Source organism: Uloborus diversus, chromosome 5 (genome assembly GCF_026930045.1).
Source record: "Uloborus diversus isolate 005 chromosome 5, Udiv.v.3.1, whole genome shotgun sequence".
Taxonomy (NCBI): Eukaryota; Metazoa; Arthropoda; class Arachnida; order Araneae; family Uloboridae; genus Uloborus; species Uloborus diversus.
Window position 1 is genome coordinate 54078193 of NC_072735.1, and position 14720 is coordinate 54092912.

At 35.1% G+C, this 14720-nt stretch overlaps 2 protein-coding genes across 3 annotated transcripts in view; one reads left to right on the plus strand and one right to left on the minus strand.

The window, feature by feature from the left end:
- LOC129222787 (uncharacterized) overlaps positions 1-1047 on the minus strand; it is a 41954-nt gene extending 40907 nt beyond the window's left edge. The window contains exon 1 of the mRNA XM_054857334.1: positions 998-1047. Coding sequence (XP_054713309.1) covers positions 998-1004 — 7 coding nt within the window. The 5' untranslated portion in view covers positions 1005-1047. The remainder of the gene's footprint in view (positions 1-997) is intronic.
- Positions 1-14720, plus strand: part of LOC129222786 (mRNA decay activator protein ZFP36L2-A-like) — a 39810-nt gene that overhangs the window by 3081 nt on the left and 22009 nt on the right. The window contains exon 1 of one of the 2 annotated variants that reach the window (XM_054857332.1): positions 11931-12052. The exons of the other annotated variant lie outside the window; for it this stretch is intronic. Coding sequence (XP_054713307.1) covers positions 11999-12052 — 54 coding nt within the window. The 5' untranslated portion in view covers positions 11931-11998. Of the gene's footprint in view, positions 1-11930; positions 12053-14720 lie in introns of those variants that run through there. 2 annotated transcript variants of the gene reach the window in all.

Consider the following 14720-nt stretch of genomic DNA (forward strand, 5'->3'; position numbering starts at 1 on the left):
AAAATCGCTGTTAGGAGAGTCCTACAAGTAACCTCCACTTTGAGCCCGAATATTACACCTTTGATCCGCCCCTTTCCGGTTTGTGTGATATCTTAGTGTTTGACCCCTCCGAAACCAGGAGCTGGATCCGTCCTTGCATGTATCATCTATTTTTGCATTTTTCTTTTGCCACTAGAAAGGTTATTAATTTTTTTATAAATTACAAAATTTAGTGAAAAGAACCAATTTAAAAGTGAAGCTTTTATTCTCAATAGAGCTTATTGTTTCTGCTTTATTTGCATTTTATAAAGAAGGCTTTAAGTCAGTGGGAGGCATCAAAGGCCAGTAAAATTCAATGGCAAATTAATTTGATGAGTTTTGACCAAAAGATTAAAAACATTCTTTCAGTTATTTTATTTTGCTGTAAAAGATTATTTTTCTCTTTTAAAATAGTAAATATTACCGTTTGAGTAGGAGCTTGACAGTATAGGTGCATAGGGGAAAATGATTTTTATTCGACAACGAAAATTGAGTTATTTACTTACGTGATTTTTTTTAAGCAATTAGCATATGTGTCGTTTATTGCAGAGTGCCCCCCTAAGAGCGAGGGCGCACCCCCTAAAGGTCGTAAGGCCCCCCAAAGCAAGAGCCCCCTCAAAATGAGAAAATACCCCTCACCCGCCCTCCTTGGTGGGCACCCGTTTATTGTAAAAGTGGTGTATCTCCTCGTAAATGATTTTATTATGCCTTGTTATATAAAGCTCTTTGCCAATTTTCCTCTAAAATGAAAAGTACAAGTCTTCAGTTACTATTAGCCATTAGATATTTGTCTTTAAAAGTACTTTGCTTCGCTTTTATACTAAAAGACAATACTAAATGTGATACCATTTAGCAAACAAGTCCGCATTTAAAAAATATGAAGGTAGACCAGAATAACTAATATTAAAAAATTAAAATTACCTAATGTTTCTGAAATAGTGAAATTTTTTCCCTTTTTTACGTTTATTCAACAACTTACCACTCATAACGAAAGGAACAATAACAATAATCTCTTTCACCCTTGCGACGATTGAGATCGCCCGCAACTACTTTGTAATAAAATGAAGATGGTTGCTATAACTGGTAAAGTGTCGCCAATGCTTGGCGACGGTTTGCATAGCATTCCACGTGTTTATTTTGCACAGCCGGCTTCATTGCATGAGCCGATTATTTAGCTATTTGATTGATTACACTATTATTTGCTTCTCTTTTCAACACTGAAAATTGTTTCGTTTCATTAATATCTGACTTTTTTCCCCTTAAGCGTAAATATTACAAGAATAATTGTAAATAGGCGACTACTCTCACCACTAGCGTAGCCAGAAGTTACCCTGGAGGGGGGGGGGTAGTACTAATGCAAATAAACTTTTACTACTAGCTAACTAAACGTGTATTCGTTGTGTCACTAATTTTCACTAATGTTCGAATGCACTGCACGAGTTCTATCTCGAGTATCTGCACTTGGTTCCGATGATAACTCGTAAAAGTATCTTTGAAAAAAAAAAAAAAAAGTAATAACAACGTGTAAAATGTGGTGTGAAAGGCGGTTGTAAACTGTCATGTTTTCTTTGCGCGGGTCCCCAGAAATCATAATCGAACCATGTTTGCTTACATTATTTTAATTCGTTAATTATTCTGAGTTTTTTTTTTTTGTTTTGTTTTTTTTTTCGATGTACTAAGAATCTATAATGTGAATAAAAATAGATTCTCACAAAAGTGAAGGGAATCCACTCAACTTGAACGATTTTTTCCGTTTCATACTATAAATACTATTTTTAAACATTCATACTCATCACAATTAATGTCAGGGTTCGTACGGGTCATGGAAATCCTGGAAAGTCATGGAAAGAAAATAAGAAAATTTCAGTCCTGGAAAAGTCATGGAAAATTGAAATTTTCACTGAAGGTCATGGAAATTTATTTCAAGTCATGGAAAAATGTCCTGGACAAAGAGAAAGTAACAGTATCTAAAAGAGCATTAGAAATCTTGAGTGATATAACAATATAACACATAAAAGCTATTAAAAGTGGAGAATTGAACGATCTTAAAATCAAATCTGAATTTTGAAATCTCATTGCATTCACTTCTGTCACAGCCACTTGCTTTTATTTGCCAGGTGATTTTACTGCTTGAGCATAACTCATTTCGAATTTACTATTATTTTCAACATTTCTTATGTTTTATATTCTGTAGTAGTGAACTTGCACTTTCCTGATTTTGCCACATCCACTCAAAAAACGCAATTCAATTGCATCAAAGCTGGTTTCCATCATCCTTAAAAACTTTATTGTTAAATTTATCAGAATTTATCTTAATTTGTTGAAGGTTTTAGAGAATAAAGATCTTTATTCAGGCAATAGAAGACAGAAAAAGGGAAATTCTATTACTCTAAACATTAGTGCCCATACATACGGCCTGCTAAACTAATCCATACGGCCCACTGCTACGTTCAATGTCAGGACTCGAACATTATGTTCTGGAAGTTCTGGACCTATTAATTTATTTGCATTTGAAAATGTACAAATAAATAAACAAAGCAAGTACTTGTGAATCTGAAGATTTTTTCAGTACTGAATGTTTTTTTACACCAATATCTGGTTTTGAAACATAAAGAACTAAACTATGTGGCTTTACTTTACAGAACCAAAATGCTGTCAAGTTATGTGGATGATTAAATGCACTGTTGACACTAAAACGCAACGTTTGAAGCAAATTTATTGAAATTTAGTTGATGCTAATTCAACTCTTGTCCCATTCATTATCAGTCTGCCTGTCTATAACAAACATATTAGACATTTAAGCATCATCATATTCGATTCACTGCATTTTTACTTTACTTAAATTTATATGATGAAGGCAAATAAGAATAGTTTAGTTTTTTAAGTGTAAACTGATATTTTTTCCGCTATGAGTAAGTGCTTCAATGAGACAAAGACATTCATGTAGAAGTTTTGCTAATGCTCATTTCCAGAAATTGGCAAGTTTTATATTAAATAGTGCTATTCTCTTCGTATAACAAGGTCATGAAATTTTTTATTGAAGTCATGAAAAAGTCTTGGAAAAGTCATGGATTTTTTTAATCGAAATAGAGTATGAACCCTGTAATGTGGAAAGGCTTCGTAATAAAATGTTTTTTTAATAAATTAATTTTTAATTAAGGGGGCGTTTCCAAAATTTTAAAAGTATTTTTTTCTGGAAGAGCATGCTTAAAAACATAGGATCCGACCATTTTTTAAATAATTTATTTAAGTTTAATATTTTTAAAAAATTACTTATTTCGGCGCGCTTTTAATGTTTACGCTTCTGTCGTATGTACTTTTGACTGAAGGAAATCACCCCATTCGTAATGATTGCATCACTGAACTCTTTTTTTTTTTTTCAATACTTTTATTTTATTTGTTGTAAACGAAAGAAAGCAATATCATTGAAATAGAGGTAATTCAACTAAAACTTACCAAACTTACTTTCCTTTTATCATATATGTTTTACTTTAAATATTTCGCAGTTTTTTTCTCATCCCCCGCCCTTCTCCCGGATGGCCCCCGCACGTGTCGCTTACCTTAAAATACTCTCTCAATTACATTAAACGAACTTTTCTCTCTAAACTATCGATGTCAAATACAATTCATTGCACTTAACAATTAATTTGAAATCCAGCTGCTGGGTTAGATAACAATAAAATCTTCGCTGGTGCACCTGTCGAGCGTCTAATTGATTATCGGAACTTTTCGTTCATTATGTGATCGAGTCCAAATCACAACTCTCTTAAGTTTTTAGAGTTCACGTTTTGTCCAAGTTCAGTAACATGATTAAGTTTATTAGCAAACTAGCAGTACCCGCACGGCTTTGCCCTTGGTAAAAAATTAAAAGGTATTTGGTTCGCCTGTATATTTACAAATATTGGATGATAATTTTCTCGCCAATTTGCTATATTAATTTTCTTGCCCATGTTACGGTTCCACGTTATGATAATTTCGTAATTTAGTCGTCCACGTTGAGATAATTTTACTCAGTAAAATTTTCATAAAATTGGAATAAAAAAAAGAACAAAATAAAGTTTTGGAAAAATCGCTTCGAGGTACACACCCCCATGCTACAAACTAATTTTGTGCCGAATTTCATGAAAATCGGCCGAACGGTCTAGGCGCGATGCGCGTCGCAGAGATCCAGATATCCAGACAGCAGAGACTTTCAGCTTTATTATTAGTCAAGACTAAATTTAGTTGTACTCTTTTTTTTTTTTTTTAATCCCCCGGAACCCACCTACGCACAACTTTTTCACGCGGATGGCAACGTGAAAATTAGTGCGCAATTTTTTTGTACACAGATCAGTTAGGTACAAATCGATCGGTAATGCTTAAAAATGGTACTTTTCACGGTCAAACAAATTTCTAATTGCTTAAACAGAGAGCTTTAAACATGATGAATTTCTCTCATATATTAACATACTAGGATCGGCAACATAGTGTAAACAAAAATATTTTCTGCCTGTTTTTTGCCTCCCCCCTCCTTTCCCCCTGGTGCGAGTTTTTTTTTTTTTTTTTTTGCTTTGGACTCAAAATTGTGAATTAAGCCATGATAAAGCATCCATAGTTTGTTTTATTCTCGTTCAGCTCATTCTCATTGTTTCCCTTTGTTCACCCCCCCCCCCGCCCCTTAAAAAAGAAAAAACAAGAGCCATCAAAGCATGTTAAAAAATAACTGACCCCAATCCCTAATTTTCAAACTTGCATTTTGCATGACTTGGCGGGCAAACCGCGTTTGCATACATTATTGTCTTCAGCAAACGAAACTGTAAAACTCGTTTTACTGTCTTACACAGCTGCCTAGAAGGAGAGTTTCCTCAGCATGGCAGTTTATTGCAAAATGCTTTCAGAACTCAGGGGCTAGCGACAAATGTTGTCATGCTTTAAGGGGGGCGGGTCGTGAAATTGTGGCAGTTGGGGTAACAAGGAGTGTGGCATCGGACATTTTTTGAAAGGAATATGTTTTTGAAAAATAGCGTGACACAGGGGCGCCGACTTGCAAAAATCATTGGGGGGGCTGGCCCAGTCATCACCGGGGGTTTAGGGGGTTATGTAATCCCATGGAGGTTCCCCCCCCCCCAAATAAAGGTCGATTGTTGTGCCTTGAAAATGCCAATTTACATATTTTCTGGTGTGTATAATTTAAAAACAAACAGTATGTGTCATGGCGTTTTCAAAGTAAAACAATCCAAAAATTGGTATACAAATTTTTCTGGTTCAACTAGATCATGTCACTTGTCTTAGTAAGAGACATTTTTTTGTTCTATTTTATGGGGAGTCATGCAGTGCCGTAGCTAGGCATCAGGGCCGATAATAGCAGGTGTGCAGAGTGTGCACCGCACAAGGGCGGCCAAAGCAAGGGGCGGCCGCAGGCGGCATCATGTATTTCTTTTATTCAAGCAAAATTCCTCAAGAATTTCTCACAAGATGACATAATAAGTCGAATAAATATGCAGAATTTTAAATGTTCAATTATCAAAGTAGGTGTCAATTTTCCGACAGCTTAGCATATTGAGAAAAATGGAATGTTAGACTCACATGCTTCATTTGGTTGCAAAATTTGTGACAGAACTGGTAATCAGGCATGAATACAGCAGGGGAGGGGCAATGACGGAAATCTACTCCCCCCCACCCGAAGCATGAAAGAGTGCCTTCTAAAGGCCACTAATACTCATCCCCAGCCTTCCAAGCTTTTATTGACCCTTAACAATGAAGACATACATATTTTATGTAAAAGAAAAAAAAAACTATGCTGATAGAATACTCTTGCAAGTATTTCAAACTACAAATTCTGTGTTCAGCAGTCGTGGATGCGTGGAGACTGGAGAGACAATGGAAAATTGCGACTCCCCTGAGAGTCAAACATATATAATCAACGAACTAAAATTTTTAATTTTCCCCCTTTACAGCACTTTTTTTTAATTAAAATCACGAATGAACTGCCCGGTTACATATCAGGTAGGAGGACAGGGTCCTTGCCCCGGGTTACAAATTTTAAGTGTAGCTCCAAAACGAAGATCCAAAAGGATGCCTTGACCTTTTTGACAAGACTTTAAAGAAGGCCTAAAATGATCGCTCTAAAACCCAAAATGTCTCTTCTGGGGACCGCTCTTCCAAACGTCATCAAAAATTGCTTAATGGCATTTTTCGAATTTCTTTTTCGAAATTTGAGGTAGAGGCCCCTGAAATCCATTCCCTAACATAACTACAAAAGATAGTCTGAATTAGCGGTCCCCATCCTACCCCCTCTCACTTAACGTATTCAAAAACAAACCAAAATTGCGTTTTTCAATCATCAGTTTCAAAGAACTTTGGGGGAAATACCGCGGATCCCTCTTTTCTCCAACGTAATCACTATGGCTCAAACTTTCGTTTCTAGATGGTTCCGTGAAGCCACCAAACCATTCCTGCTTAAAATAGCCTGAAATTGACTTCAGTTTCAAAAAACAGTTCTTGAGGGCACGCTGAATCCCCAACCGCTCTTTGTCCCAACGTTATCAAACAATGCCTAAAATACGATTTTGGGACTTCCATTTCTAAAAAATTCCGGATGGCTTACGTAAATTTTCACAGCGCTAGGACATCCGGCATCCCCCATCAATCAGAGACAAGTCTTAAGTTGTATTTTTCAGATATTAATATCGAAAAATATTCAGAAAGATCCGCTGAAACTTCTCGGTTTCCTTAACGTCACCAAAGATAATACAAAATTGCGCTTTTTAGAGCCCTAAAACCCTTCCTTTACAAAAATAGCCTAAAATTGATTTTAATTCCGAAAAATATTTCTCTCAGTTCGGAGTATTTTTCCCTATCGTGTCCAAATCTAGCGAAAAATATGTTTTTGAAACAATAGTGCCGATAAATTACCAGAGGAAAGATGCCAGACCCCCTACCGTCACCAAAGACAGCCTGAATTTGAGTTTTAAACTTCAATTTTGAAAACTTTCGATAGGAGACGACCGAATCTCCCTCCCTCCAACAACGTCAACAAAGATAACCCAAAATTGCTTGTTCCAAACTTCCGTTCCAGAAAAAATTTTTTAAGAGCGCCGATCCTTTCTAAACTAAGGTCAGAAAAAATAACTGCAATTTAACATCAATTTTTAAAGAATTTTAGGAAAGAACTCCAACATTACTTTCCCCTCAAATCTCGAAAAATTTCCTAAAATTGCAATTTTTGACGTCAATATTGAAAATTTCTCCATGGACCTTGAATGTTCCCGACTCTTTTGTCCTAGCAACCAAACACAACCAAATATTAATTACAGCTTTTTTCATAAGCCAATTTTTAATATTTTCTGGATGCGAATCCCCCCCCCCACCCCGTTTCTTCCTCCTCCGTCTTTCCTCTGATATCATCATACAGACTATAAAATGCGTTTTTACGACTAGTACATTTTTTGTACCTATTACTTTCTTCAAAGATATAAACTATACCTAAGGAGTTTTTTCTAACTTTTTACATGAATTCATCCTTCTTCTGTTTTTTTTTAAATTAGATCTTGATACAGAAATTTGAAGAAAGATTTATATAGATTTATATGGGCGTTATAGTCAAAACATGCAAATTGCTCTTCAGGGGCGACACATCAGGTCTTTGCACACAGGCGGCCGACACCCTAGGATCGGCCCTGCTAGGCATGGAAAAGGTAGGGCGCTTGACTTGCATTGAAGGGCACTGCCAGAGACGCCGATTTAAAAAATATCGGGGAAAAGGGGGCATGCCGCAGGAAATTTTCTAAATTTGAGATGAAAAATAGTGAGTTTTAAAGTTTTTTTAAAATCATATAATCAACATTAGAACCTCGAAAACTCGACAAGCCCGACACATATTTTTTGGCTTCGAAAAACGGAAGAAATAAATACAAACACACACACAGTATTTTTGTAAAAAGGAAATTTAATTTACGCATGCTTTTTAAGACCAGTTGTTTTTACATTAGTGACATCGGCTAACATATTCAAGTGTAAACGCAGTCTCTCATTGTCTAGGTCATTTTTGAAAAACTGAGTTGATTTTTCAAAATGTTCTCTTCTCTTTCACCTCTGTTTAATAAAAGCAAGCACTCTTGTTCAACTGCAATGACCTGTGTGCGTCCAGTTGATGTAAATCGCCCAATAATGCAAAATTGCACCATTTTACAAACCTCAATGTATATTGCCTTGTAGTACAGTCAACTCCCGTCTTACGCGAGGGATACATTCCAAGATCTCTCGCGTAGGTCGAATTTTCGCGTTGTGGATAAGGGTATGTGTAAAATTTTTTATAAACGTACCCAATTATTTTAGACACTTGTAAACACCCCCTCAAACTGTTAAAAACCATCTCTTAACTAACTGTACATTACTGTCTCTTACATAAAGAACTGAATGTTTACTTGTATTTAAAAAAAACGTTTTATTCAACATAAAATACTGCTACGATGTACAAAATCAATGATTAATGGGAAAGAAAGAAAAAATAAACCGGTATACGGTAGACACAGTATATAGTAAGAAAAGCAAATGCATCTTTAGTTGTACTGTACAGTCGATCAATTAATGATATTCGTACACAATACATGAGCAGTTTCCATTTTCATAAATTTTTGCAAGACACTACTCGGTGAATTTTTACGGATTTCCTTTTCTTGACTTGTAATTGTATGTACGGAAGAATCACTCATACCTACTTCTCGTGCTACCTTCAACGCATTTTTTAGTTGACCATCATCTTTTCAAGAAGCTCTAGCTTTTCTTTAATTGTCATGAAACTTTCTCTTTTTATCTTCACAAACTTTAGATGAAACAGCGCTCTTAGGTGTCATTATATTTCATTAACTTTCGCATTTAAAATGAAAAGGGAACTTCAACTCTCAGCGATGGTAAAAGGATAAAGATACATTCATGAGAAAAAAAAATTTAGTAGCCAATAGCAAAGCTGATACGAACACACCACGATTCCCTTCCGAGAATTTTCGTGTTGCGGTGAGGAATTCGCGTTAGGTCTGAATACTGGAGAAAAAATCGTGTTATAGCTATTTCGCATAAGTAGTGCGAGTCAAATGTTTTCCTTTGGAATTTTGAAAGTGTGCGGTGAGCTGCCTTCATTGTTTTCATACTTCTTTGGTACACGTCGATTCCGAGGAAGGGAAGGATCATCATTTTGTGAAGGTTTTCTTTTAAACACGATTCCCAAAAGTATTCAAAACTATCACGCCTCCCATTTTATATACAAATCAAACTCTCATATATATTTTTCCAGATCAGCAACACTTAGGTGAGCGCGCCGCAGCGCTGCCCACCGGCAACAGACTTGACCCGTAAGTTCGCGCACTGGGACAAATTTTTACAGTACTGGCAGCACTGTAACACTATCATCATTCGCACCACTCGTTTTCAGTTAACCTGCTTACACAACCGTAATAATTATTTGTTTTAACTCATTACTGAATATATTTTACAAGGTAAACTATCTTCAAACAAGGAAAATAACAGATAAATTTATGAGTTTAGAAAGCATAATGTAACTTATAATTTTCTTGATTTATTGGGGGGGCTCTGCCCCCTCAAAAATATTTTTGAGGGGGCTCGGGCCCCCTCAAGCCCCATGGAGTCGGCGCCACTGGCGTGACATACGACAGGAGAGAGGTCAAAAAGTTGAGAGAAAAAATGTGACATCATTTATAGACAGCCCCTTAAAGCATTGAAAATGAAACAAGATGTAAACAATATTAACGATTTCAACCGCATGTTCTTTCATCATACACTCTAGGTTTCTGTATAGAAAAACGGGTCCTTTTAACCCCGAAACACGTGAATCATGTTGCATTATTTGTATTTCATTATCGTTGTTAATATGTTTTAAGAACAGGTGGGGTGGAGGTGGGGGGTAGGTATTACAACGTTTTTATTTTTTGCTAAAGCAATTCACTGATATTAAAAAATAAAAAATCGCAACAATAGTTCGATCGAGCACAGCTTATTTTAAAGTGAAGTTAACATTCAATTAACTGTGTAACCAAGGAAACAACGGACAAGAAACGAAACAAAATCCTAATACGAATCTTTGTTTTAAGTTGAGTATTCAATACTACCAAATTAATTCCTCACGTCGTATGCTGTGCAGTAACTAGAGCTGTAACTAATATTCGTCCAAGCCGAATATTAGCAGGACGCCACCCCCCCCCCCTAAAACGGTAGTCTGTATCTGCCCCTGGTAAACATCCTGATTTGCGCGAGCAATGGAAAATTCACATTAAATTTAACAGCGGAAGCTGAGCTCAGAAGCGTAACTTGGCCACGAAAAGTGGAGGGGGGGGGGGGGGCAAACTTTTTTTTTCAAGGGAAATTGATTTGATTCATATTCTGCCATCCAACTAAAACAATGAAAAAATTTACTTTTTCAAAAAATAAATGAATAAATTTAAGAAATTATAATAACTTTTTAACGCAATATGTTATTTAGTTTAAACAGAGCAGAGCTACAAAGAGTAATGCGCAGATACAACGTGTGCCCTGAACCAAAGTGATATTCTATTTCAGTGACGCAATCAGAAAAAAGTTTTTAAAGGGGAGGGGGAGGGCACATCGAGAAAGAAAGGAAAAATTTAGATCTGGTAGGAAAGAGGAGTCCGGGGGCTCGCCCGGAAAAATTTTGAAACTTGTAGCTTTAAAAACGAAATTTTAGACTTTCTTCTTTGATGTTCGGGGAACAACAGGCATTTCTAGAAATTGAATCTTTAAAAACGTGATTGTAGGCCATATTTATCAGCGTTAGGGTAACGGATGGAGAGAGGGGTGGAGGGATTAGCTGGTAACAAGCTGTTACTTTTGAATATTTTTAACTTAAAGATTTATTTTTAAAAGAAATTAAGATCTTCTCCTCATTAATATTAATTTCTAAAAATTACTTTGTTTTCCAAAGACGTGTTCTTTTCTTGCCATCAATTATAAAGGTTTTGAAAAACGTTCAACTCATCACTCTGGGAGAAATTGTGAGCCGCGCCACTGTTTTATTTTGACCCATGTATTACATGGATGGTTGTTCGTTCATGTGAGAGCCAGTTAAAGGATTAAAAATAAATTTCGCGTTTAGAAAAACTTCGGAAATGTAATATGTACGCTCTTTCTCGAAAGCACTCATTTTTTTGAGCATGTAATCCTAGTTTACTACCTAAATTTAGTAAACTAGGATTACATACCTATGTATAAATTGGGGGGGGGGAGATCCATCATCACTTTGGGATCAGGTACACGGGTCTCTTCAAGGCTTCAATTGCGTTACTGTGGTGCAGTTTAAAAACAGATAAACTATAGTTTGAAATTTCTAATTAGTGGTTGAACACAAGAATATAGCTTTCGCATATAATTCATATTGCATTGGTAATATGCGAATTACATTTTATAATCGTTTGAAAATAAGGGAAAGATCAAACCATTTAAAAAAATCATTTCCTTAAAAACTAGGGGGGCAAAATAATAACTCTGCCCATGACTCAAAAAAAGTAGTGGGGCACTTGCCCCCTTATGCCCCCCTCCCCTAGTTTACGCCAATGACTGAGCTCCTACCCGAATGAAATCCTGAATTTGACTGATTTCTGAACACAACTTAATATTAGAAGACTTGAAAGTTTCAATAAATTTTATTTTGTTACAATTGTTTTTTTTTTAAAGAAGTGCAAAGTTATTAGTAGTGTTAAATCAACTGGAAGGAATTCAGTACGTTTGTCAATATTTTGTTGTAGTAAAATATAAGTGCCAAGAGCAGCGAAAGAAAGCCAATATAGCTTGCCTTGGCGGTATCCTCTTTTTGGCGCTGACGCATCTCCCAGTCTCAATTGGACATAAGGATAATATTCCCCGCCCAATTATGTGACGTCACGAACATCGATGTTTTGGTTGAAAAGATGATCATGTAGGAAAGCTCAACAGAATACTTTTGAGATCTCAGGTTGTGCGGTGAAAAGTCGTTATGTGTGCCGCGTTGGTTTCTTCCTTTAATTATGATTTTAGGGAAATATGTAAGGTAAGGCTGCTTTCTGTTTTTCCTTGACGAAAGTGTTTTTGTATTCAATGCGCTGATTTTAAAAATGCAATGTTCTGCATTCATCTTAGGTTATTAATCGATTTCTTTCTTTTTTTATTTTTGTTTGAAAAATTTCATACAGGTTTTTTTTTTGCATGCATCCTCAAAATATTGAGAGTTAAGATCGAGTTAATTTTCAGCTGCCTTTTTTTTTTTTTAATCCTTCCCTGTGCAAACCTTGCAAATTCTTTTCTTTTTTTTTATGCTTCGAGTTTTTAAATTACAACATAAAAAAAGTGATGTTATTATTTAGCCCTAAGGCGTAAATGAAGAAAATGAAAGTGATAAAACGCATGAACTGATTTAACTACTTTTTAGATAATTATACTTTTTAAGAATTAAAAAAATTTTTTTTTTTTTTTGAAAAACTTGATAACGATTTTGTTAAAATCAAAAATAATCAGAATTTCGAAATATGCTTGTTCAATATGAAGTTGTAATTAGTTGTGGGAAAGTCGTTATTTGTCGCAACTGTTACAGATGAGGTTTTTTTAAACTTTTATTGTTTTGCAACAATATAGTGGCAAATTTTTTAGCGTTATAGTACATTTATTTTCTTTCAAATCAATTTCGGAAAAAGTAATTTTTTAGTTAAATTTAATTTTTATTTACTTTAATGCATGCATATTTAATTTCTGTCATCCTTGACTTTGTTTGCATCTGTAACTTGCACGTTTTGTACTTAACGAAATTTTGTGACTTAGTTATTAGTGAATAGTATTTTTCTTTAAAATACGAATGGTATGAATCAAGCGTTTTCACTTAGTTTTTGAAACAATGAAAGGTATAATGATTTTTCTTTTTTAATAGCTCAGTAAGTAGTGATAAAATTGGGAGAAAACTTTTCATTGACGTTTAATTTATTTTTCCGATCATTGCGGTACTTATCGTGCTCTGGAAAAACGAAAACATGATTGGTTAGTTTGAGTACCTATTTAAAAAGTCCTAAGACAGGTTTTAGCATGCAACTATCCAAAAATATGCTCGAATGTTTTTTAATGAGTTTTTATGATTGATATTTTAATATCAAAAGTAAAAAAGTATTATAGCTTAATCTAAACGAAAAATTGTCAAAACATACAGATCATAGAAGCATTAAACAGCGTTTTTAATCTGTTGCATCGATTCAGAATTACACGAAGTAATTCCGAATCGATGCAACAAAGAGACCTTATTTAAAAAGAGACCTTATTTAGATGCGTGTCAATTGATCTTTTTTGTTTTGCTTGTTGCCAAGTCCTATCATTAATTGCTTTCCAAAACCAAAAATTGAATTCATTCAAATAGTTTACTCGCGGTAGATAACAACACTCCAAACTCTGCTTCTAGATCATTGCAAAGAGTTCGTTTTTCTGCCAAAGACTAAATTTTTCGTAGTTTGCACAAGGAGGCCGGTTGAAAGGTATTCGATTAATATTTTGCGGTTCGTTTTATTTGGGGTTTTCTCCATATTTCTGTTTCTAATAATATTTTACTGCCGTTTTGAATACATTGTTGACATCGCATTGTCTTATGCAGTGGTTCTCTTTTATCTTTCCACCCGAATCCTCAGCTGACCACATACGATCGAAATAAGATTTTCACAACAATTATATTAGGTAAAGTGAGATGAATCCAATAGTTTTCTTTAATAAATTTGATAACAACTTAATAAATTTAGTAACAACTATTAACATTTATTTAAATTATTTTCACTCTATCTGTTCACAGACAACATGAAAATCGCACGCGGATCACAGGTCGCGAATCCACTAGTCTTATGCGTTTTAAACTGTTACAATTGAGTGACAGATAATGACAATAGCGTATTCGGGACCCCCCCCCCCCCTCGTCACCTGTATTTGTATTCCGTGGGATTTATTTTATTTGTTTATTTATTTTGTAATATGTATGATTCTTCTGATGAATAAGCATTCCATTTTGTACTGTTATCGCCGGCGGAGTTGTATGCAGGGGGAACACTAATCTCTGCTAAAACCATTTAATTTATAAGTTCTATTTCTCTTATTGCAATATTTTAAACTTTTTGTGTGACAGCAAGTTTCGTCATTCACGATCGCAATGACCAGTAATTGTCTTTTACAATAATCAAGAATAATGCAGTTGTTCGAATGAAATTGTTCGAATGTCGTTAAATGAGGTTAACATTATATGTCATCAACATTATGTAACATTTATAAATCATAACATAAACATATGAACATGATTTTTTTGTAATGCATTTTGTAGTTTTTAAACAAATCTCTTCTTTTTCTTATCTTTCTTCTTTTCCTTCAAAAAATAACTTTCACGTTTAAAAGCACCCCCTTCCCGGCCCGACGCCTGTGAATTTGTAACTATAGAACTATTTTCCTGAAATATCAGAGCAATTGTCACTAAGCTTTTGGGAAAAACTTATTTTCAGACACAAAGACGAAAACAAAAGTAATTTTATAGTAACAGAAACTGTCGACTTTTGAAGTTTAAAAAAAAAATTGGTATTTAAGGGATTATCCCCCCCCCCCCAGGGCCGGATTTGGAAGTGTGGAGGTCCCGGGGCAACGAAGGATTGGAGGCCCCTAATCAGGGTTCGAAAAGATCATCATATTTTCTAAAATATCCTATACTT